The sequence below is a fragment of the Phaenicophaeus curvirostris genome, chromosome 6 (assembly GCF_032191515.1).
Source record: "Phaenicophaeus curvirostris isolate KB17595 chromosome 6, BPBGC_Pcur_1.0, whole genome shotgun sequence".
NCBI lineage: Eukaryota > Metazoa > Chordata > Aves > Cuculiformes > Cuculidae > Phaenicophaeus > Phaenicophaeus curvirostris.
In genome coordinates, this window is record NC_091397.1 from 56333470 (window position 1) to 56359730 (window position 26261).

General features: G+C 40.8%; 1 protein-coding gene across 1 annotated transcript in view; it reads left to right on the forward strand.

Annotated features, from left to right (window-relative positions):
• Positions 1-24964, forward strand: part of IGF2BP3 (insulin like growth factor 2 mRNA binding protein 3) — a 112821-nt gene extending 87857 nt beyond the window's left edge. The window contains exons 11-15 of the mRNA XM_069860295.1: positions 13051-13170; positions 17267-17341; positions 20937-21068; positions 22413-22526; positions 23409-24964. Coding sequence (XP_069716396.1) covers positions 13051-13170; positions 17267-17341; positions 20937-21068; positions 22413-22526; positions 23409-23510 — 543 coding nt within the window. The 3' untranslated portion in view covers positions 23511-24964. The remainder of the gene's footprint in view (positions 1-13050; positions 13171-17266; positions 17342-20936; positions 21069-22412; positions 22527-23408) is intronic.
• The last annotated feature ends 1297 nt before the right edge of the window (positions 24965-26261 follow it).

Sequence of the window (26261 nt, forward strand, 5' to 3'; positions counted from 1 at the left end):
TCATATATGCAGCTAAACAGTGCTGAATTCAGTGATGCCAATGTTATTCCTTCCTCCTTATTCTGTTCCTCATGTACCTTTTCCACTGCCAGATGCACTTTTTTGGCCTGCTAGGATCACTGGCAGTTTCCAGGTTTCTGGAAATAGGATAATGGCAAGGACAAGGCATCAAGGAAGAAGAATATTCACAATTATTATTGTGAATAAATGTAGAAGCTTTGCAGCTGGAAGGGCTATGCTGTCTGAACTCTCTCTTGCTCCTGTTTCTGCTGTGTGCTCAGTCCTTGGAATGGGCTCTCGTTCCAGATAGTCTAGATGACAAGCTAACATACAAGAAGAAAGGACAGGCTCACAGATTCAGAGGATAAACTATGATGGCTTTTGTAGAGGTTGGGGGTGGTATCAAGACGACCTCTGAACCTGAAACCAAGGACTTCTGAAACAAATACACGAACAATTGAAACTCTCGCCTTTTCTTACTTATGTGTGATCTTATCTGGAAAAGAGCAGGTGGTTCAGTGGGCTTCAGGTCAGACAGCCCCCCAGATTACTTCCATTAGCTATTCCTCTGCAGAGACAGAAACAAGGAAAAGTATGAATTTATCTTTTAATGGATGCAATTTTCTAGAAACCAGTTTCAGTTTTAATTTTTTATTTACTCTGTTGGGCAAAGACTTTAAAATCTTGTTTGCATATGAAGCTGGTTTCTGAAATTTCTGAGTTTCTCCTCTCCTAATTTTTTTTAGTCTAGTAGTATGATTTTCAGGACTTTAATTAAATAGGGTATTGGGACATGTAGATGTAGAAAGAGCAAAAGAAAAAGCTTGGCTGTATTTTTGAAGAAGAAACGGAAACAACTTGAAAGGCTACAGGTAACGGCTGATGGGGATCTAGGAGAGCCCATGAGGGATTTTAAAAAATAAACTTAAATAAAAATCTGTGATTAATAAAGGCTTCAAGGAAAGAAGGTCTTAGAAGAAGAAATCACAGAAAGACTTTGTTTATCTCTGAGCTATTCGTTACCTTCTCATATGCCTTGTTTTGGCAAAAGCATTTGGGCAATCCAAGTCCCTTTAGCTTGTTTTGCGTGGATGCCCTTATACACTTGGGAGCACTGGGTAGCTGGCTTTGAGGATATCCCATTCAGGCAGCTGAAAATCCTTTCTGAAAACAGTGCTGCCATCAGGGTATGAGAAGCTTATCCTGCTGCTGTCTTGCTTATTTTTGTTAGCGCAAATTTTGCCTTCTCAGAGCTGGATGAGGGTGGCTCTTCCCTGTCTCCTGTTTGTTTGAGTTAAGTTGTGTTCTTCAGGAATTTCAGCTACACCATCATCAGGGGCCTCTTAGCAACTAATGTCATTGAAGTCCTTTAGGGGAATGTGTGCTTATGCACCGTATAATGAGCCTTGGGACCCCACTATGAGATATATGAGGGTTATGAAACTTGTTTGAATGTATGGACCCTTTCTTCACCTTGTTGTGGGGATGGACTCACAAGGGGCTCTCCCATGGGTCAGAAGAGGTAAGTGGGTGAACTTTGTGTGTTTTTGCAAGGGAGTTTTTCCATATGGAATTGATCCTTCATTGATTCACTTTTCTAGTGACAAGGTGTTTTCTGTGACCTTGTGTAAGATTGGTTCCCAAAGAAACTGAGGTGTCATCTTAATTATTGGAATAAGTGTCTGTTGCAATCTTGCAGTTCCTTTTTTATATGGGTGGAAAGAGAAAAATCTGCATAGTAAACAGATCTAGGATTTTGTTAGGTTGCCAGAGCTTAGTGAAACATATACAGCCATAACCAAATATTCCCAAAACTGTGTCTTCAGGAGTTTGGGACTAAGTAATCTGATAAGTTTAGCTGTGTTAATGTGAGCTGTGTGATTCTGCATCATCTCCCTCTTCATGCAAAATTACAGGCATATTTCACAAGAGCCTAACACTGTTCTCCAGCCACTTCAGGAATAGCCCAGTGTCACAAACCTAGGAGATGTCGATATCAAACACAGGTTTGCATATAGCTCCTTGGACTGGCTTATGCTCAGGAGTGCAATTTCCATGTGTCTGAGATACCTTTTACCATGTAAAGTGTTTTAGAAAGTGTTTTAAAAATTATCCTAGCCAACCTGCTTCAGGTGTAGTTGTAATGCTCAAAGCTGTTTTGGTGGAGTTGTTGGTTCTGTTTTCTGAACTCTGGGGAGTATGTATATGTGCATGTTTGTTTCTCAAGAACAAAGGTTTGTTCTCCTGCAATGCTGAAGATTTCAAAGCTCCAAACAAACAAGAATTCCCTGTCTTGGAGTTCAACTGTTGTGCCATTAAATACACTTGGCACATCTACTTGGGTTAAACAGGTTGCACCCTTCCTTTTATAACTGAAACTTTGCCTATTTAATTGTACATTTGACTGCATTTCTATTGTATCTGAAAGTTGGCATTGCAAGGGGATGGGGGAAAGAGAGCTAACCTGTAGATGGCTCATCCTACCCTTGAACCACCTGAAACAGGGCAGCAGAATTAATTCTCTTGTTACAAGGGATTCCTCACTGTTGCATGGCAGATGTACTCAAACATGCAGGAAGGTGGAAAGCAGGCAGCAGGCAGCTTTCCTCAAGTGTTCCTACCAGCTGCTCTTATGCACCTGTAAGGTTCTGTAAAAGATAGTGGAACTTCTGCTGTGTGGAAGGTAACAAAGGTGCAGAGACTCCTCTGCTCACAGCAGGGCTACTTTCTCTACTGGTCTTTTTGTGTACCTATTGTAGCTTCTTGAAGCTCTACCCTCAAAATGCTTTTGTTTAGCATCGCAGTTAATTTTCAGGTTATATGATATGCACAGAGTCTTCTAGGAAGAAAAAAATAAAAGGAAAAAACCTAAACGCCCAAACCAACAAGGTTGTTTCCTACAGTAAACAAAACCACAAAATCAAACCATCCTTTTCTAATGACAAAGGGGCTTGTACAGCTAGGCCTGAGAGGTTGCTTTCCTTTATTCTTTTTGCCATCTCTTGAAGCTTTTTGTTGCAGGTGAGGAACATGCCAATGGAAAACTTTCTCCTTAGAAGATGTGGTCAAGAGATTCCTTCTTTATTCTCCAGTAATATTCTTTAACAATAATAAAGAAGAGATCTTCTATATCGCATAGATGTGAGAGAGGAAATAACTATATTGTGCTTTTGGCAGGAAAGAAAAGTAATTTAAAATGAAAAATTGCTTCATTGAGGGCCTTCATTTGATGCCCTGAGCATAGATGAGACAAGGAAGAGGAAAAACTGTCCTATGCTTCCAGGTACTTTGACTCTTACTTGGTGGAGTTGGGCTCCTTTGGATGTCTGGGTTTGATAGGTTTAGCTTGTTGCAACTGTTAAGTCTAAACTACCCAGGGGTACTTGTGTATGTACATCCACAATGTGTGTAGTTGTAAGTGGCTTTGCCCTCATTTGCCTAGCTTGTTAAGCAGTAGATGACTTTGTAAGGAGCTGTTCTACAGCCAAAAGAGGATGTGGTTTTGGGGGATAAAGAAGGATTTGGCACTGTCTTTACAAAACGGTTTTACATCAGTGAAATGAAAACCATACTTGTGCAGCAACACATAATCTTGAAGAGGGCACTATAGGACAACAGCATTGTCTGAGAAAAAATACTACCAGTTAATCTGACTTCTTTTGAAGATTGTAACCTCAGTGCCTTAAATATACCTTTCCTGTTGCGTAGTTTCTTAAATTCACTTAATGATGTATTTTTGACAGTTAAGAAATTTGCTCTGTGGTGCGTGACATTGTGGGAGAAAACGGGGCGGGGGGGGAAGATGGTTGGTGCTCCCACCACCTTGAAGTTGCCTGCTCCTACCATGCTTGGTTGGCAGATTATTCTTCTCCAGAATAATCAAACTATTCTTCCCCTGGAGATGGACTGGCCCCCAGAGGGGGAAGCAAAAATGCAGTTGACACTGTTTGATGTGCAAAGATCTGGCAAGTTGACAAGTGGGTATTTTTTTAGGTTTTGAAGCCTCTTGTTATTCTTAATAGCTCTTTTTACAGCTCTGAGGTTGTGATAATGCAAATCGCATCACTTGCTAACTAGTAATGCACACTTTTAAATATAAAAATGACTTCTTTCTCATCGTAGGTTTGAATACTTGTAGTGATATTTGTAGTTCCTTGGGATAAGAGAGAAGAATTTCTGTTGGTCCCCTGCTCCCAGATTCCTGTTGTGGGGAGATGGTTTAAATGTTGTTCCCTTGAGGATTTCCAAATCCCAAGCTCCAAGTACCAGGCTTAGCATCTTCTGAATGTTAAACTACATGGGAAACTTAATTCCTTAAGGTGCCAAATAATATTTTCTTACTAGAGTGTGCTGGGCTTCTTCAGGCCAGGAACAAAAATAGGTCAAGTCTACATTCTGGTGTAGCTGGCTCAATCTCTGGTTGGTTTGTTCGTAATATATGATGGAAAAATAAGTGATCTTTCTCGTGTTTTCCCAACCTGTTTTTCTTGCAGCTGCCAAGGAATCTGAGAGCAGTGCTTTTGTAAACCAGAGCTGATGAGTACCTGTATCTTTCAAAGCCTCAGATTTCAGGGGCAAGTCCTAAGAGTCTGGAGTACTCATGTGGCTGGTGTCACAACCATGGTTTCTGAAGTGAAAATGTTTCTATACATAAACAATTTTGTTTTGAAGGTTGTGCAGTGTTGCAACACCAAATACTCATAGTAGTTTGCTTGTGAATGACCAGCAAAATTCCTGCTTACGTAGTTTCACAATCTGTTCCTTATGTTGATTTCTGCTTTTGGCTGTCAATTCAGAATAAAAGGTGGCAGATTGCTTTTCCTGGCATTGCGTCCAATCAGATTTTGCAAAAACAAAAAGTTCATGCCGTGTTCAGAAATATGTCAGACCTGTTCCTGCTTGTGAAATGCCTTATAACCAGCCTGCCAGAAAATGTTCCTTCTCTGCTTCTGTGACTTCTACCCCCCTGTTCCTGGCTAGGTTTTCATGTTGGAAGCACCTTCTGATAGGTGCGGTCCTGTTAATGACTTCTAGTAGTCTGAGGAGAAATCCCCATGCCTTGCATAGTAGAAGACAATGGTGATTAAAAGTACTAAAGTTGACAGCCAAGAAGTGGAGTGAGTAGTATGAAGTAAGGTGATTTTAGTAGCATCTCACTTAAGGTACTGTCCATTGCATAATAACCAGCTGTGTTTGAGTTTCAGGTGTTAAAATACAGCTGTCTCCAAATTAGAAATGCAGACAGGAGTCATTGCTTAGGTTTTCGGCTAAGAGGTGAGAAACAGCTCATGTAGCTGGACAGGGAGGGGGCTCCTACCCACCCAGTGTCCTTTCTGGTTGTCCGGGACCGATGGGGCAGGAGAAGTAGAGCTGTGTGGCCTTGCCATGAGCAGGTTGTCTCAGAAAGGGTCACGTTGTTGGGTCATCTAGTGACACAAGTGTTTCTTATACAATGCACCAGTAATGAGTGCAGGGTAAGGGGGAGCCAGCTCTGCTCTGAACGCAGCAGGTTGTGAGCTTGGGGATCTGCTCGGGTGGAGGGAAGATGGTGTGATGAGCAACTGGCCGCGCCAGGAGAAAGTTATTTTATGTGTGGTGTTGAAGCTGCAGTTCCTTGTTGTACTTGGAAATCCTCCCCGCCACTCCTGCCTCTCTCATCAATCTGGGATTCAGGTGAAGGTGAAGCCCTGGGTGGATGGTGGCAGTGCAGTTTGTGCACGGGAAAATGGGATGTTTCAGGGTGTCCGGAGTGAAGTCAAAAATACATATCGGTTCTTTTAAATGGTTTTGCTGGTTCTTGACTGACTGAATTCAGCAGTGAAGGACTTTTTTACCTTCTGAGTGTAGTGCTGGCTTTTCAGGTAGTGAATATGGCAGAAGGTTGTAAGCTCACAGCATGGGCTAATATCTTTTCTAAATAAACCCCAAAAGCCTGGAGTGTGGGGAGAGCTCAGGATTCAGTTCGTTAACCTACACTGGCAACACCTCTTTAGCTGATGTACAAGTTGGTGACCCAAGAGGTATTTGCAGGGATATTGTAAAACTGGATCACATTAGAGTCTGGATCACATTAAAGTCATCTACCATGACTTTAAATTATCTTACCTTTATGACCTTTTTGTTTCCGATAAAAGCTTAAAATTTTAGTGCTAGTACTGGAAAATGAGTACACTAGGATTTCTTTCACCAGTGTCAAAAGATTATTTTCTGTTGCTGAATTGAATCCTACTGGAGTGTCTTCAAGAATACTTGGCTTACTATGGGTTTCCCCTTGCTGCAAGTTTTTATTACTAAATAAATAAGAGCATTTAGTATAGCTGTAGGCCAGGATTACTCTTCACAGTACATTGCAAAACATGGTTTAAATTTTGGCTTTGGGCCTGCTAGAGGGTTTAAATAAAATGATACCTCACTTCCTGACTAAACCGAGGATATTCTGAAGACAGTCATCTGTAAATCTGCCTTGGTAATCATAGCAGTAGGGAAGGAGGAGAATGGCAAAAGAGGACTCTTTAATGCAGTCATCTACTGGTTGTAGATTATGTGGTGTTTTCTTTTTTTTTTTACTTTACCAAATGGATTTGTTTACTATTTAAAAACAAAAAAGACACCAGTAACCCACTAGGCTAGACGGTAGCTGAACATTGGCTGAGGCTGTTCCATGCAGCCTTAAAATAGCTTTTAATTATTTCCCTCATAGCTAAATGAATAACGTGACTTTGTGACTTAAAATAAATGTCTCATCCTAAGGTAATTCATTTGCAAAAGGTTTAGAGTAAATGAAAACATGTATTGGAGATGCATAAAGGCTAAGAAACCAGTAAAGATCTGATTCTACTCTCATTGATGTCTGGCACAAAATCCTGTTTACTTCAGTGTGTACAATATTTTTAAAGATTTACAACCTTATCCCAAATGTTGCCATGGGTTTACCAACCACATACATTTGATGGAGCAAGGAGTCTATGGAGACACTTAAAAACATGACTAGAAAAAAATTAGTACTGTTGGCAGGCTTGCAGGAAAAGACTGATTAATGCTTAAGTCAACATGAGGGACATAAATAACAAACATGTCCCCTTACCAGCCCTGCAATGGGTGGGATCACTTGCTCACACTGCCTGAAGGAGCCGTGGACTGATCTGGTGTCAGCTGAAAGCAAGAGGGGTGGAGAGGTTCATCTTGGGGAAGAAACGAGGAAGCAAAACTCTAGGTATTTCAGTGATGGTGGTTTTTGTTTGTTTTTTTTTGTTGTTGCTGTTGTTCTGTTTTGGTTTTATGCTTTTGGTTCTGTGTGGTTTCATTTTTTTCTTAAATACCATTCCCAAATACAATATCCGCTTCCCCAGCTCTGATGATTTGGGACCTACTTTTTTACCTACGACCATGTATTTGAAGAATCGTAGCTTTATTTTCTGAGTTTTCATCCTTGCTTATCCACGCTTTGGTCTCTATGCAAGCATGAGATGAGCAGGGATGCTTTTCTTTCTGATGATCTGTCAGGTAAGGGAAAAATCTCTCTTCCTTATGTGTGATTATGGGTAGTTTGTAGGACTGGTGCACCAGGCCTTGGCAGAAGCGTTACAGTGAGCTTATCCCAAGGGCAGCCTGTTGGGCTTTACGGATCTTTCGTAACTCTGCAAGCAAGAGTTGCAGAAAGAAGAGTGAATCTGCAAATTTTCTTGGTCAAGAGTCCTCAGCTTCTAGCACTGCTGTGGAGCAGTAACCCTTATACTGAAGGGCATGGGGCAATAGTCCAAGGAGAGGAAGAACCTCACCCCATACGAGGCTGTGGAAACTAAGAAATGACTGCTCTGCTAAGCCAATTTGCTATGAAGAAACTATAATGAGGTAGGGATGGTGGCGGAGAGGTGATTCTCCTGGGAAAATCTTCTGTAGGGCTCTGGGGTCTAGTTGGAGTGAACCATCCTGATGATACCTGCAGTGCACAGGCTCCAGGCGAGACTTGTGCAATAGAAAAGCAGTGAGGGGTTACAGGATTTAGGAACAAATCAGGCTAGGTTTTGAATGGAGGTGATGTAAATTTAGAAAATAAATAATCTCTTTTTCTAAAAAAAGAAATAGTTGTCGTGGGCTGTTAGGCCAGGGACAGATGGCTGGTGTTCGGGGACTTGCAGGAGGTGTGGAAGGAGGTGTATCCAAGCTGCTACAGGAGAGATCTGGACTAGTCAAAAACATTAGAGCCGCTGGTGTGCAGAAGCAGTTGCTTAGCTTTATCCAATGGGATACTGATTCGCAGTTGTTAGATCCCTGTTTTTAATCATGGTTAGATGACCAAGCAGGAAATCTGATTTAAGTTGACATATCAAGTTTTACTTCCGTACATTAGTTACCTTTCTGAAAGCCTTAGTGTAGTCTGAACTATCACAGTTCTCCTTTGCTAACAGAGTGAATATATGTTTCTATTTAAACAAGTATGCAGCTTAACATTTGCCTTGATTAATATTTTTTTTCCGTTTTCTGTTAAAAAACGATGAATGGTGCTTTTCTTGTTTGCTTGATTAATTTAACTTCTGATTTTCATCAGGCTACATTTGAATGGAAGTTGGAATCCAATTAATGAACAAAACTGGAATTTAAAGTTGTTTTCATTAGCTAAATGTGCTGGATATAGACAAAAATTCCTTATCAAGCCTTTTTCGTGTTTAAAGCATACTGATTTTTGTACAAACAAAGCAAGTATTTTCAGTTGTTTATGAACTGAATTAATTGTTTCTGTCACCATGCTCTTCAAGAATCTGTTTTAGTTCTAAGAAATCTCTGTTTCTGAATCTCAGTTTCTGGAACTCTTTTTTAAAATTTTTTTAATTCTTTTTAAAAAAAATTCCAAGAAATGAAGTTTCGATCTGAGTGAACATCCTGGTGTTGTCTAACTGTGTGCCCCAGCTACACGAGGCAGGAACTTCTCTCCTCAAAGCCATGTTCCTCAAGTGTATGTAGGCATCCTGCCCCACTACCCAGAAGATTATGTAGCTTGGTTTATGCTGTTTGGACTTGTTCAGTGTTAAGGTGGACTAGTCCTCAGCCCTTCCCACAAACACTGCTAGGGCAGAAGAGAATAACTGAGGCAGTTATTCACAAATTTGGGTGGACATCTGGACCAGATGTCCTGGAGAACCTAGGTCAAACTATTTAACAAGTTTTCTTTCCACTGTTCTATCAGTTTCCAGGGCTAGGATGGTCTTGAATAAACTGTTTTATTATAGGGGAGGAAAATAAAGCGAATGGGGAAGAGGAAGAAATTGCATAGTGTTCTCCGTGTACAGGAGACCTTCCTGCTGTCAAAAATCAGCTGATGACTACTTCCATGACTTAAACTTCACAACTTCAGGGACGAATGCCCCCCACTACTTTAACGTTTAGACTGAAAAATATTTTAAGTTATACCATTGAGGTCCTTAAAATTATGAAGTAAAAAAGGTGAACTGCAGGACGCTCTCTAAAGTCATTAGATATTCTCCAAGATATATATACACATATTAATTTCAGTTTTCAGATTTTAAGTATATGCTTAAGCAGACTTGGCCCTTGTTAAAGGACTGAATATTGAAACTCGGATTCCACACAGTGGGAAATTAGTTCCCTAAATATAGTGCTTCTAACATATGTTTAAGATCTAGGAATCTATTTCTGATATAACTCATGCTAGAAGTTCCTGGAAAGCTCCATGACTTATGTGGCATGGCATGGGGAAAATTAAATTATAGTTGATTTTCTTCCATCCTAAGATCCCCAGAAGCATCTGTAAGATTGATGGGTGGTGTAGGCATTCCATTACATTTTGATGTTTCTTTTGGAGGATAGTCTTCCAGTAAATACAACAGGATTTTAAAATGATTGTGGGTAAGGAGGTGGACAGATAATAAATTGAACTTGGTGTTATGATACTCTCTTAAAAGCTTTAACTGGACTTGATTTCTGCCAGAAGAAAAAAGAAAGAGCTTTTGGTTTTGATGTTCATGCTTTAAAACAAATCAGATAGTATGTTTTCTTGACTGGTGAAAAATCAGTCTGGGTAAGGAAATGGACATAATTTTTCTAAATCCTGCATGATGTTATACTGGAGATGAATTGGATTATGTGTGTGTGCTAGTGTGTCCTTCTGCAGACAAGAATTTGAAAAATGACTATGTTTAAGAATTTGAAAAATGGCTATGTATAAACAGTTCAGAAACAGTTCAGTATTGACAGATTCTCCACTGTTCCTTAATAAACACATATCACTATTACACAAAAAATGGAAGCTTAATATTAAAGAACCTTACTCACACAAAAATAATTTTAAAAGTCCTTTAGGAAAGAAGTTGAAATGTATCAACAAGTCAAAATTATGAGGAGGGATGAGAGGGGAGTGCTACAGCGAGTGACTCTATAGTTGGAAAGACACATGTACGTCTTCTGTCTTCCTTTGCCTGTGTTTCATGTTTAAGGGTGAGGCAGAAGAAAGGAATTTCAGTGGTGAATTAAATCTAGCCAAGAAAGTGGCTTGAAATCAAGCTTTGTGAGGAAGAGGGGAGAACTGTGCTGCAGGCAGATGGGCAACAGAGGGAAGGCAGGAAATATCTGCAGACAAAAGTAATGAAGTTTGGTTTGTTTCTGTGGAAGAGAAATGTGTCTGGAGGTGGGTTTAGGTAGAAGCTGTGTAAATTCTTGAAAACCAGGCCAGGTTAAAGGTTTGATTTGTTGCAGTGTATACAGCGCTGGAATTAACTGCAAAGTTGTGTGTGTTAGCTCAAAGTTTAGCTGAGAGAGAGTGTCTGGAGTTGCATGTGGGAGAGAACTCTGACAGTGAACTTCTGCAGGATGTGGAGCGTGCATGGACAATTGAAGGAGGGGGTCAAGGAGATGAGAGAGCAAGGGGTGGCTAAGCTGTCTGCACCTGAACTGGAAAGAGAGGTTGCCTTTAACACCCAGCCCAGTTAGTGTGGGTCCTTGTAATGAAGCTGGAAAACCCCAAATGCCTCATGAGTTTGTATTCATTGAGAAACAGTTTTCTGAAGCAGTGAGATCAATCAAATACCTACAGCAGAATTTCCAAATTACTGGAAATGTTGTTGGATTCATGATGAACATGTGAAATTACTTACTATGAGTACACCTGCAGGATGTTTGTAATAATAAGAGAAGAAAATGATTTATCTTGCAGAAAGTGATTTAACATATATACTGAAGTGACTGATATCTTTCATTACAGTAGTTTTGTAGTTTGTAGTTTTGACGTTGTTTAAAACTGATCTGTCAACAGATTTAAAGAAGTGTTCCCACCTTTTCCCATGCCCTGACCTAATTGTCATTGCTCCCTGCAGCTTTTGTAGCTCTCTGGTTATTCAGGTCAGGGATCCAGTGCTTGCATTAAAAATCAGCTAGAGCTGCAATCCTGCTGGCCACAAAGCACGCAGGGCAGCGGGGAGGTTGGCTGTGGAGGGCTGCAACCTGTGTCCAGGGAAATCGTAGGCTTAAACAGTCAGAAGGAGACTGTGAATCCTGACACCCTGTAGGTGTGAAATCACAGGGTAAATTGTGCAACTGCTGTGATCACCTAAAACGACTGGCAAAATGGGTTTCTATTCTCAATATCCTATTTTGGGGACTCTTCACCTGGTACGTGGAGCTCTTGCCTGGAATTTGTTTCCCCTCAGGTTACAGTTGACTTATGTTTACCAAAAATAAAGTGGTCAAACTTGGAAAGAAGCATTTTGTTCCAATTTCTTTATGGTTACTGCAGTAGGACTTTGCTTCCCCTTGAAAGAAGTTGCTGAAACTTAAAAAAAAGTGGAGATAACTTTTTTGGGATTGCAGCTGCTTTTTGCTTTGTGTTGCATATAGCATATCTTTTACTCAAAATATGCCAGGAAAAGCTGCTTCGGTGAGCTTCTGTATGTGGGCCTGTATTCCAGCCAAAATACCAGGAGCAAAGCTAAATAAGCAGAGTTGTGGTCCCACATGCTCTCTGTGGTGGCATGGAGAGAGTGAGGATAAGGATTGTTGTTGTATTGTATTCAAATAACTCTGCAGGAAAAGGCTTGTTGACATTGTCTTGCTAAGGATGAACAAAAGGAATTTTGAAAATACATAAGAAGGCAACATAGAGAAGGAAATGCTATAAAAGGGAGAGTCTTAAATAACTCCTACTTGAAAGAAAGGCGTGTGTGAAATGCTTTTGGGAAGTAACTAGATGGATTAATGGTATGGCAGTGTAATAGGTAATTGGCAGTGCTCCGTTAGTCTGAGACAAGCTCTTCTGAGGCTGGTAAAATGGTTAAGGTTTATCATGTCTCATGTAACTCTGTGCTTTGATCATCGCCGTGTAGAGAGGATCTCAAGTGTTGTGTTGTGCTGTCCATCTGACTGAAAGCAATAGGAAACTACAGTGGTGCCCGATAGCCAGTGAGCACAATGTTAGGGTCCTCTTGCTTTTAAAAACACCTTATCTGGCATTTAATTTACTTGCCTGCTTGAGGCTCGCTGCTGAGGTTCCAACTGTTGCATAATGGTGCACAGGAGGAATCACTGACAGTTTTCAAGCTGGCTATCATTCCAGATCACTCCCACACAAAGGAAATTGTAGCATATATGTAACTCTGAGGCTTTTTGTGCTGCTCTCAGCACAATCTAAAGCTAAAAAAAATAACTAGGAAACTTAGAGTTTGCTTGCTCAGGCTGTAGTGACTGCATTTGTAGCATCCTCATCTGCAGAGTCCTGCATGTGGAAGAGCATCCAGACAGTGGCAGGTAAGAATGAAAGCCTCGTGAAGAAGCAACACCTCGATGGTTTTTTAAAACTCTAAGCATTCAAATTGCAACTGTTTTATAAAAGATGAAAGAATCCTCTTTTGGCTCAAATTGTTCTTTCTTGTTCTGTGAATTTTGTGATTCGCAGAAAAAGCCAGACCCTTAATATTCAGACATCACTGGGCATCATGAGATTTCCCCCTCATTTCCATGCATGCCTGTTCCCAACCCGTTTTCCTGTCAGTCTGATTCGTAATGTTCAAAAACATTCACTGCATATTTCCTTCTTCCCCACAGCAACAGCCCGAGTCTGAGACTGTTCATCTGTTCATCCCAGCCTTGGCAGTTGGAGCTATTATTGGCAAGCAGGGACAGCACATCAAACAACTTTCTCGTTTTGCAGGCGCATCTATTAAGGTATTATTACACTGACTAACTTTCTGTCTATTCTACATGACACTTTCAGCAAGTTTGCACAAGCAGTGTTTTTGTGAATGTCCTCCCTCACTCTGTGCTTAGAATGTGGTGTGATAAATGGTACGTCTGTTTGTAAATCATCTTTTAATCTTCCTTGAGACAAGATAATTGGAAGCATGTTTTCAAACGTCTCCTGAGGTGTGAATTATAAGCTGCAAAGAAAACTACTTTGGTGGTCTCAAATTCTTAGAAACAGACTTAAGTCTTTAGTGATGCGGTGCTTAAAGGTTTTCTTCTTCCTTTTGGTAAAATGAAAACTGGTGACGTAAATTCCTCAGTTGAAAACAGCAGCAGAGGTGAAGTCTCCTGCTGCTGTGTCCAGCCTTGCTCTGTTCCAGGTGGATCACTATGGGCTGTCAGGCTTGGATGGATCCATGCTGAAGCACCGGGGTTTTAAAATCTCTCCTGTAGTCTGAGCTCCTGGGGTTGGTCTGTGCTCTAACACCACGTTTACCTTGGCACGCTGCTTTACCATCCAGCTATTTGTGCGCTGACCACCTCAGTGTATCTAAGATTTGCGGAAGCTGACCTCATGGAAACTTAAGTTTTGAATTTTAGCCAGTTTGGTGAAATATTTGGCTCTTCCTTGGCTATGCTATGCTATACCCCCTAGGGTAGCACTAGTTGCAGTTGCAGGAAGGCCTGGGTTTTCTGCTGCCAATGCCATTGTAACCACAAGTATCTCCTCTGGATGCTTGAGATTCTTTTTGTAAATAGCCTGTTCTGCTAGTCTGTGCTGTAAAGATAATATTTTGGCCTAATTTTTTTTTTAAAAAAGGTGCATCGTGTAGCTCTGTTATTTGCTGTTAGCGACATTCTCCCGTGTAGGTAAAGCAAATGTTCTTCTCAGTTCTCTTTTCACAGCTATGGCCTGTTTAGTGAGTGCTCTGGAGCAGGGACCTGCCGAAGGTCAAGGGTGAAGGGGCAGGAGCCTACCTATGCCAAATTGAGCTTGGTGAAGCCAGTGAGGCTGGGCTCGGCTTGGAAGGTGTTAATCTAAGACTGCAGAGCAAAATAATTGGGGAACCCTGATGAATGAGTTGTGTGTGGTTTACTAAATGCCGATCCACTTACTGGCCAGTCGGCTCACTGGCGTGCTGCTCAATTACATCCTTTATTGAGCAGTACATTAAACAGTTGTTATACTACCCAGATGATTTACATCGGTACATTACTAATAATTATATTTTTAGGGGAAAAGAAATGGAATAGAAGAAAATGAGAGGTGTTAATCTTTCTCTACCAAACCTATCTTGCACAGAGGCATGATCTGTCATGTATTTTCTCTTTCCCTCTCTGTTCCCACAGTTTACATCTAAAGATTAAGTGGTCTATGGAAGGTACTGCTAGGTGGAGGGAGATCTGTGAGATAACCTGGACCTCCAAGAACCCGTCCGAACTAGTTCTTTAGTTGGTCCTTGGAAGGCAGTTAAGTGGAAAGGGAGTTTCCAATGTTTCTCATGTACCTGGCTAACGGTGGCCTCAGGCTTCCTCTACTGGCTGGCACCCCTCTACCCAACACATTTATCATATCTGTATTAATTGAAATTCAATTAAAAGTTCGCTAAAGCTCTGGTCTTTTATTCCTCCAGTAGGAATAAAATGGAGAATATTTTTGTGGGAATAGGATTGAATCTTAATAGAACTGCATGGATACAGGGTATGATTGCTGAACTGGGGAGTTACATGCACTTATATAAATTAAAATAAAAATGTGACTTCATTTTGTAATCTGACCAAACAACATGGAGCCTGCTTCTGTATGAATGTAAATGATAAATAAGAGCCAGTAAATTATTCAAAAGTTCTGAACTTCCCTTGTGTTGACCACCTGCCATTTGTCATAATGTTTTAGCAAAATAGTAAATCATGAGTCATCAAAGAATCTGTGCTTTTAGCTAAGAGTTGGAGGGAGTGCTGCTTGAGTAACTTAACTTGCCAAGCTGTAGTAATTGTACTTTGTGGAGAAGGTAAATCTTCGTGCATGACACTCTGCACGTGTTTGGAGTTGTGCTGTGTACTGTTACACATGAAAACTATTAATATCCACGTGCATCTTGTTTGTGCTTGTGCTGAGCTTTGTAGATCTGTTGAAACTTCTTAGCCATGAAGTAAGTTTAAATAAACTGTGAATGCACAAGGGTTTTGCATAAGGCTGGTGTCCAGCCTGTTGCCTCCGAGGTGTACGTGGCTGCTCAGCAGTTGGGGTTGTTTTCCTGTGCCAGGGGTCGTTGCTCAGTAACGCAGGCTTGGTGTGGGGCTCTAGCAGACTGAGCTATTCAGCACAAAGCCAGGCAGAAATTTCTGGGCTGTCTGCTCCCCACCCTGTACTGCAGAGCTGGGACCTGTTGGGAACCATTGGCACCTCCTTGGTTACCAGTCAAGGCCTGAGTTTAGCCCTTCCTGTCTCTGAAGGAGTTAGGAGGAGCATTGTAGGTGTGGAGCGTATGAAACTGTCAGCTTGTCATCTGGCATATGGAAGACTGGTTGTTTTCTGGTTAGGAATGTAAAACTGTTTCTCTTGCAAGTTAAAAATTCACTGCTTGGATACCATTTATACACATAAAACTTGTCCTTCCGAGACCAGACAGACAAAACTAACACTGAAGTCCCTTAAGTTGCCCCTTCAGATATTGAAATGTTAGGCAGTACCTGTTTCTCTCACAGCCCTCAGCCACGTTCTACTCTAGCTCCTGAGAACAGGACATTCTGGGATAAAAGCAAAGAAAGAAATGTCTGAGAACATTTAAACACATGTAAGATGTAATGAGGGTCTGAAGGGAAATATTTTTCTTAAAATATCAATATGGGCCTGGCGTTCACTAGGAAAATGTGAGGCGACTGAGAGGTAAACTACAATGTCCATTTCACATGAATGGGGATTCCTGGGCTGAGCTCTGTCCCATCAGCTGCCTCCAAACGTGCCTTGAAATTTTGTCCCTCTGTTATTCCAAAGAATGAATGGATTCGGTCTGTGCTTGCCCTCACCAAAGCATCGTGTCATATAAATGTACTGCTGTAAAATAAATACGTATTTTCAGATATAGCCAACCGGAATGCAGAAATCGTATGAAAAACAAACACGCGAACCAGATTGCTAGTATGTAACGTCTTCTCCATCTTAGGGTACAATAGGAATAATTATGTAAACTTTGGTTAGCAAAATTCTTTAGTGAAAATGATGCATGGTGACTTGTAATTTGTCTGAAATAAGCTACAGCTGTTAAATATGAAAAACATCCCTATGCCAACAGCTAAGATGAAATCCTGTAGCGTTTAATATATTGCCCATTCAACAGTGGCTATGTAACACTAGATGCAACAATGGAAATGTCAGTTGTGATAAACAAAAGATCCGTCCAGAATGTCAGAGGCTAGTTTGAATTATTTAATGCCACTAGAGTCTGGGAACAACACCTACGGAAATCTTACTTTTGTGGCACCATGAATTGCTAAAGACCCTATCGGTGTTTCTCTTTAATGTAGAGCTTAATTTTTGTTTGGGTCACACAAATATCTGCAGATACAAACCCCTTGGAAACTGTGAGCTTGTTGTCCAGCATAGAGGAATGTTTTGGATTTGATTACAACAGTAAAGTGATCATCTGCTCTTGCGGGGGACAGACACAAACTCTTGCTGACGAGCAAAACTCGTCAGAAAGGCTGTTTAAGTTAGTAGGGAGGGATAGAATTCCTGGTCTAGTAACCATACTTGTCTTTTTGAAGACTGTGCCTCGCATCACTCAGAGCCACATGAAAATGACTTGTGGGATTCTGCCATATGTGAAGGAGCAGCCTATGCCTTTTAACTTTCAGAAGTAAATTTCCTTACGGCTTAGCCAATTTCTCCGTATTTCATTATAGTTAATTAATGCACTTTAAAGAGAACAAACCCATCATGACTGAAGTGTAAGGCTGCTGCTGTAACGAATAATTTTTCACTCTTGAACAGAATGTGAGACTGAAATGGGGAGGAGGTGGCTTTAAACTATTCCTTCAAAAGACAGCTACCAAAAGCTATGTTTATCCATTCCAGATTGCCCCTGCTGAAGGACCAGATGCCAAGCTGAGAATGGTTATCATCACTGGACCTCCAGAAGCTCAGTTCAAGGTATAACATATAAAAACTTGTCAGTTTGTAGTGGCCTTTGCGCTGTAAGGGCCAACACTGAAAATGAAACTCTTGGTTCCAAGCACCATTTTATTCAGAGAAAATACTTGCTTTTTGCCTTCCTTTTGCCAAAAGGTATCTCATATGAATAATACAGCTGGTCACCTGAAAGCTGGTGGGAGTTTCGTGTAAGTTGGAATCGAGTCTAACATGAAAATATGGCCATATTACACGCCTAATTTCCCCTTTACCTGAGTGCCATAGTTCAGTCTTTATAGCCCATCTTAACACGTCCAGTGGTTTAGTGAGTTGAAATAACAAAGCTGACAAGATGAGAGGCCGAGTCTTCTTTAGGTTACTGTTTTGTGCCCAATGGAAAATGCCCTTTGAGGAACTCTGCGGATAAATGCAAGATTTCTGATTGTATTTTCATCACAACCACAAGGAGATACCGATTATCCCATTTGTGTTCAAACTGAGTTCTGGAGTGGTCTTCTGCCTCAAATGTCCAGGGATAAATCTAGTTAACCCAGAAGTAGTTGATGATGTTAGAAGTGATGCAGGCAGCTCAGTGTAGCAGCCCAACCTCATCACAGATGAGGCCCAGAGCAGGCAGAAAGTCACTTGAGAGTTCATGTCCTGGCATCGTTCTCTTGCCTGTTCTCATTTTTGTCTTTATTTTTGCTTCAGGGCATCTTGCAAGAAGGAAGTGCACAACCGTCAGGCATATCTAGAATCAGTTTCATTAATGCCTTTAGGAGTTTTGGAGCAGTATCAGGGCAGGTATTTTGCAGTGGTAATAGTGAACTACGTGCATTGGAGATTATTGCTCAGTTACCATATGCATTTGACAAACTTGAAGGCAAAGCACAAGTTAGGAGCTCCGTCTCCTTGAGGTTTTCTGTGTGCATGTGGGCTCAGCCACATGGCATGTTCCACATACAGGGAGCTCTTGTGATCTGGGATTAGCATAAGATTCTGGCTACCTTTTCTTCCCATCAGATATCACTGAACTTCAAGCAGTAGCAGGCTGAAGTAGACTTGGGTGTCCCTTATCCTGACTTTTCATATAGGCAAAGGCTTGTCCTTAGGCTTAAGATAGACCTGAAATCCCACAGTTCTTTTGCCAGATCTTCTCCTTGACCTGGATCATACAAGGAGGAAAATCTCCCTTTTCTGCACCCCTTAACTAACGTTAAAACCGCATCAATCAGTCACTCCTCTACACCTGGGCTCCTGCTTGCAAAGAGGGATCAATGTATTAGCACAAGCCTGTGCTGCTGAGTACGCTGGTCTTGCGAAGGGGAGACATAGCCTCTTGGGGCTTCCTTCAGCTTCAGTTGTTGTAGTCTTTTACTGCTCTTTCAGCAACGGTCGTTTGACTAAGACGGGAAGAGGCAGAGTTCAGACCTTTCTTTTATCACCACTGTTAACCCAAATCGTGCCTTGCAGTCAGGGCCAAGCTTCGGTAACACTGTCCTGAAGTTCTGCTTCAGAAGGATCCTCTCTCTCTTTGAGCACAGGCTATTGCTTGTTAGGCACCAAGAATGTAGCCTGGGTGCACAACAACTTGAAGAGGGAATAGCTGCTGCTCATACGATTAGGCAGCTCTTGGAGAGGCGGTGTCAGCCCGGAGTCTGAGCTGGCGTCCTTTCCCTACTACATTGTGTTTTGCTGTGATTCATGGCAGTGGTAGCTGCAGTGGCTGCGCCCCTTTCTTCCTCGGCTGCAGCAGCCTGAGGATGTTGCGGTCTGCAGGGCTATTTATTAGCAAGACAACGGAGTGGAAGAGAATATGCCACTGTTTATGGGCTCTGCTGCAGTGCTCCCTAGAGTTTAGGCAGAGGCGCGACACCAACACGCGCAGACGATCGTGTTGCCTTGGCTCTGGCACACGTGCAAGCAAAGTGGAATCTAGCACAGACATTTCAGCCACTATTTTACTGTGAAGGAGCTGCAGCCCAGTTAGGTTGTTCCCTTTCCCTAAAGACTTTCTGAAGAGCTGAACAATTTGGGATGTTGGAAATGCATCTACTGTCTTTTAAAAAAGTCAATGTCCCACCTTCCTTTATAATTCAGTAGTAATGAATTCTTTTTTTGCTGTAATACCGCTCACTGAGCCCTGCAGGCTGTGCAGGTTGTTTGAGGTGTTATGCACACTAAAAGCATCGCTATCGAAATCATATTCTCTCTAATGAATCTGGAAATAGTTTCAAAGTCTCCAGCTCAAGACGATGGCTGGGAGTAGTATTTTATCTGCTCGTGGCAAACCCTTTTGAAGTGTTTTCCTGGAGCAGGAATCTCTGTTGATTCAGAGCAGTGTTTGTACTGTGTTTCTGTATGGCTTTATTGTTAGTCTTTTGTCTCACTGGAACGTTGACAGCTTTTGTGCTCGGGATCCTTTGACCCAGCACTATCTCCCCTTAGGTGAAACCCATGCACTACAGATTTTTCCTTGCTCTTCACGTGGAGTCTGATTTTTCCAAAATACTGAGTACTTTCAGCTCCAAGGTCACAAGGTCCTTAATCTTACCCATTCTAGAGTAACATGAACTTGAGCAGGCTTTTATAACATGAGCTAGAAATAAGATAAAATAAGCTGGTGCTACTTAAAGTCATTATCACATCATGCAGTCTTTCGGGACTTTTCATACCCCGTTGCAGTGGTGGTCTGAGAGATGATTGGATTTAGCGTGTACACAGTGTCAGGGTTGGTGAGCATCATTTAAAGAAGGTAATAAAGAATCTGAACTGGAAAGGCTTTGTGGTCACGGTTTTATGGTCTTTACAGAGCTTCTCTCTTCAGTTTCTCAATAGAAATGTTCTTTCAATGTTATCCAAGATGCAGAGTAGAAGATCTCATTACTGAACAATTCACTGATAAACAGAGAATAAGGAAATAAATACATTTAAAAATCAGCAAGATTCATGAGCTTAGTGGACATTCTTCTTGCTACCTGGCACTTGCATGTTTCCCAGAAAAGGGAGCTGTGCTGATCGGAGTGATACTGTGCCCGCGGTGCTAGTTAGATCTGGGTAGTTTGATTTTTCACTTCAGAAAACTAAGTAAGCTCAGACTTATGTCTTTTTAAACAACACACTGTAATGGACTGTGAAAGGAAGCTGTTTGCTCTAATTGGAGTCTTTATCCCATGACTTGTTTGAGTGGGTAGCCTTTTTTTTCCCCGTTTAGTTTAGCACCTTTAAAAGAATGGGTTTGAGACAATTAATTGTATTTTGTGCTTCTGGGTGTAATAAAAAAATGCCTCAGCCAGGTAGTTTTTCTCTCCACCACTATTTACTTCTACAGAGATGCAATAGTTTATTATTTTTGCTTTTCAGTAGAAATGTTGCTTTTAAAAGAATGATCTCAGTTAAATTGCCCCATGATTCCCTGGTTTGTCACACAGTCTAAAGTCGCACAGCGGTGCTTCCTAGTTTGGCGCAAAGATCTCTTTTGGAAAAATAGTTGCTGTATTTATTAGGGGAAAATGCTCTGTCAGGGCTGTGTACTGAGAACTCTTTTCTCTGCGGAACTTCTTGAAGTTAACTAGATTTCAGGGAGGGCATCCTCTAAACAAAAACATTTTTGCAGGCTCAAGGGAGAATCTATGGAAAACTTAAAGAAGAAAATTTCTTTGGACCTAAAGAAGAAGTGAAACTTGAGGCTCATATAAAAGTGCCATCCTATGCTGCTGGTAGAGTTATTGGGAAAGGAGGCAAAACAGTAAGTAGTGAAATAAAACTTTGTGTTGTTCAGTTGTTTCTTAACTCAGTGTGTCTATATGTGTAAGGCTTGAACATGCAGCTAACCGACAGCCAATCCTTTGAAGTTACGTTAAAGCAGGTGCTGTTTCCTTAGCTGCACTTGTTAAGCTTTCCTTTTTCTTCTAGTATTGGAGTCAAGAGAAGCTGATCTCATAGAATGATTTATTTCATCCCAAAATAAGTCTAACAAAAATCACTAGTCCTGGCCAGGTCTTTTATTAATAGAAATTTAGTTCTTCCGTTTTGAATGAATACATTCCTACTCGAGACTGGTTTCTGTGAGCCTTAGCTTATGCCAAAGTTCACAAAAGATTTCACAAGCCTTGTTTAATTAAAAATCAAATTCAGTGAGTCCAAAGGTGTCATTTCTGGCCAAAACTGAGTGAAAGCATAACTTCTAAATAAGTGATAGGAAAATAAGACGTGTCCAGACCTCAGTATTACAAAAACACCCTGAGATACACCTTTGCTTCAACTTAACTGATGGTATTTCTTAGGCTCAGTTTGCTGCCTACAGTAACATCCCTGGGATTGTAGTCCTGAAAAGAGATGCTGGCGCTCTGCTATTTTCACATGGTTCCAAGTCAAATCTAGTTGGCGTTTGCAACAAAATGGTTCAGTCTTGGGTCTCCACCCTTGAGTGCAATAGGGTCTTAAAACTAAGCGTCAGGAGGCAACAAAGCCTCTTTCATTATTTGTGGTGATAAGAGGTTTAAGGACAATCAGCTCTGAAAATACATTAATGTAAAACATTTTTTATTAAACAATGCTATGCATTTATAAAATAAAATGAGTGTGAATGGGAGAAAGATTCTAACCTTGTCTCTAATTAACGCTATGGAAACAGACTGCTGAAAATAGCTTGGGCACTTCTCATTGTTCTGTTTCGGTTCCATCTTGTGGAGGTTTTTCAAGGAAAATGGTGTAAATACTTTGCCATCTTTTTTCCCCTTTCCTACATTATATGTTGTATAAGTTTTCTGACCTTAAACTTTTAAACTCAACTGTAAGCACTGTGGCATCTATTTGCTTTTTTAAGTCATGTATTTAACACCTTCTGTGTGTTGTATTTAGTCTTTGAAACACTTCTACAAACCTAGAGAACTCGGTGCTAATTTATGTTGGAGATGCAAGCGGCTCATCTTGCCGAGTGCACGCTGCTGCTCAAAAATGCTCTGTTAGTGGGTTTCTTACTTAAACATAACGTAGAGGGTGATGTTTCTGTGGTCAGCGGTATCTTTTGAGCCTTGGTGGTTGTGGAATAATTGTTTAAGATTTTCTGACTCGTGCTATCTATTTGTAGGTAAATGAGCTTCAGAACTTGACAAGTGCAGAAGTTGTAGTCCCTCGTGACCAGACACCTGATGAAAATGATCAGGTGGTTGTGAAAATAACTGGTCACTTCTATGCATGCCAGGTAGGAGGACGAAAAGGAATTTCTGTATTATCTTGATGCTTTCGTGGTCTTTTATAACCATGTGCAGACCCAAGGGATGGAAGACTTACTCAGGGTACAGAAAGCCCGAGTCCTCTCGCTGTCTTGCTGCAATAAACTTTCCTCGTGCCTGTGAGAGATTTAGAACGACATCGCACTGTTACACATGTAAAACAATTGCCTTAAACTCTCCCAGCATTATCTGTAGGCTCCAGCACTGCTGGAATTTTCAAAGCAAAAGAAAAGCCCTGTTGTGATCGGACAGAAATTCAGACGGGTGATACATCTTATAGTATTTGGCAAGAATAGCACCGACGTACGTGATTTGTCCCCATCGCCCAATCTGTTGACTTAATATCATAAAGGATCACAAGATTCTTTCTTTCACTGCGTTCTGAGTTCAGACCAATTCCTTTTGCTACTTTGCTACAGGTGACTAGTAGATCACAAAGGAGACGGGAGGGTTGTAAAGTCCTCTAAGTCTGCTCGCCTGGATTCCCTGGTGTATAACGAAATCTATTAATAGAGAGATGGTTATAAACCATCAGCATCTCCAGAGGAGTAAAACGAGCATAGCCTGTAGCCTCAACAATCCTACCATTGGTAGTCACCTTCTTATGCTCGTGCTTAGAGTGTTACAGATATGAAAACTGACTATGTGGGTAGCTGTGGTAGGTGGAAAAAGAAGAAAAATTAAGTTGTACATCATGACTAAGCCAAGTGTATTCTAACTGACAAGTAATCTTGTCAGTACTAAGAATTTAGTTGTTCCAGATTTTCTTAATCCCGGTAGCATCTGTAGTCAGTTGTAATTAGCAGTCGCTGCAGCATCGTGATGGGTTGTTTCTTCTTTGTGTCCTTCAGCTTGCTCAGAGGAAAATTCAGGAAATACTGGCTCAGGTAAGAAGGCAGCAGCAACAGCAAAAAACATTGCAAAGCGGACAGCCTCAGCCAAGACGAAAATAAAGGTTTAGGAAATGGCCCATCAGAGACAGATGCCAGACCAAAGACAGACTGTGCGACAGACAGACGGGTGGTGAGCACCTGTTGAAGTTATGCAGAAGATCCACCACGCCAATCACCTGTTCGAGGACCAGGCAACCGTTGAACGCTGTCTCTGAGAATGTATTCTTTAGGCTCTCTCAAACTTTTGAAACCCAGCTTTAAAATAAGGACCCCTTCACTTCCCTTTTGTTCTATTCTCACAATTTAACATAAACTCGTTAGTCTTTTTTATTGTTCTTATTATTCCCCAACAATTTTAGAACTTGGTTTAATGAAGCTTTCTCTTCTGAGTTCACTGGTTAAAAAAAAAAAAAACGAAAAGATAAAAAACCAACAACAACAAAAAAAAGAAAAGGCATTGCTCTTATAGGTCCCGTTGTAAGAGAAGAAACACATTTGGAGGGTGGGATTGCGGGTGGGTTAGGGTTAGAACAAGGGTATCGACAAGAGTTTAAGTGTTAGTCCCAACGTTGAAACAAGTGGCATTTTTTAAAAAATTTGGTTGCATTTTTACATGACACTGCCATAAATAACCTAAGGGAAGTGTTGAATGGTGTTGGCCAGGGCATAAAAAGATAAATATGCATTTTACTAAACTACCTCAGGCATTTAGTACCTCAATGAGAAATTGTTCCTTTTTTGCTTTTTTTTTTGGTATTTTGTATACTTTATAAAGCTAATAGTTCTTGAGCATTTTATTTTTTTAAAAAAAAATTAAAATTTGATCAGCCACCAGCCAGGAGTACTTGCAGACTTACCGGGGAAAAATATAGTAGAGCACTTCTAGCTGCTGGCTGATGGGAGTAAGGTGGGTAAAAAAAACACAGCCTCAGGTTTTCTGGGGGCTTCAACACCATCATTTGTTTAAAAAAAAAAAATTCAGTGAATGTTCAAAAGATAGCGAATGATGCCAACATTCTGATAGCAGCAATGCCGTTTAGTTTTCTTTTAAGATGGGATGAAAAAGTTTGTGACGGTACTTTTTTGGGAACAGGACAAGGAAGTGATGGCAAGAGGCTGGGGTTGGGGGAAAAATTTAGAAGGCTGCAAGAGGCTGAATTTTTTTTTTGTGCTACTTGATTGAATGCATGAACCCTTTGTGCCTTTGACCATCACTACCTAATAATGCTACATTTAACCATTTGCAGCCCATTTGGACTTTGCCATTTTGTTCAAAGAGCAAGCTTCATCTTCAGTTTGATAGAACACTCGATCTGCTGGAGCGCAGGTGAGGCCGCGAGGGTCTCTGCTGTCTGCAGATCGCATCATAACTGCTTTCAGTTACCACGATGGGGGAAGGTCAAACAGTGTTTGATCACATTGAAAGATAATGAAAGGCTAAGTTTACATATCCAGCCGCTGTTATGGGCCACACTAAGCCACTTTGAAGGTTTGAAAAACTATTACAAGAAAAACCAACAACCTCTCTAGCCTGGCTTATAATAGATGCAGCAGGATTTATGCACGTTCTGCAACCAACCATTAGAGAAGAAAAAAAACAAACAAACAAACATCAAAAGGCAGGGATAACAGGAAAGTTACCAAATTTTTTAATTGCCGAATGTAATTTGAATGATGATTGTGGTAATAGTGACACATTCAAGTTTCTACAATAAACTTCAGTCTACCTCAGTTTAAGAAGAAAAAAAAAAATGTGGCAACACATGGTGCATAAAGACTGCTGTGTGTGTGTGTGCGCGCGCGCGCCTGTATGTGTGTGGTCGACAGAGCCATGCTATTACCTCTGAACCTTTTTTTGTGATGTTTTTTGTGCATGAGATGATCAGAATCACCATGCTGCACTGATTTGAGGGGCACAACGAGCAAAAACATTTGTTTCATCATTTTGTTATCTACCTCTTAGGTTCATGTTGAAATAGAGGCATTACTACATAGACTAGATAATTTTCCCAAAGATCATTGTTGTACAGATTAGATAATTTTGAAAATGGTCTGAAGTGTTTTTTCCTGCATCTCTTCTTTACTAATTGGTTTAAAAACCACAAACTTATGTTGTAGTTTTAGCAAAGAAAAATGAGTTTCTTTTCCTTTTTTGACAGTGACCTTCATCTAGCCTTTAGGATAACTTTTTTTTCTTACAATGAATTTAAAATTACTGAAGTATGAAAAGTCATAGCATTTAACTTTTGTTGAGGCTTAAGTCAGTCTGATGTTCCTTTCTTAACATTTGAGAAGGATTTGACTTCATTATTTTCCATAAAAATTACTTTACGAGTAGGCGCTGCATTTACATCTGCTGATTTAAATACTGTCATCTCTCTTAAAATTTCTAGACTTAGTATGGTAAGTCATGTTTTTCTTTTCAACTGAGACTTGGTAATTTGGAGTATTTGGGAATAGCTAGAAAGTAAATACTGTAAATGATTTCAATTTCCACAAAGTATGGATCATTTTTCATCTGTAATGTGCCCCCCAATGCAGCTCCACTTGCCAGATGCCTCTGAATGGAATAAAGAGTTTAACTCCTATCATCAGATTAAATTGTGTGGTGTGTTTTTAAACTAATGAGGCACAGGGACAGACTGTTTGAAGTATTTACGGTGCTTGGATCAAGTTGGCTTTCTGTCCATAGGAACTGGCTAAGGATGAACAGTCACCTCCAGGTATCTCAGAGCTGTCAGGGCCTCCAGCAGTCAGTTCATGACGTTTACACTTCCCAATAATGAGCAATGACTTTTGTGGCTTGCAATT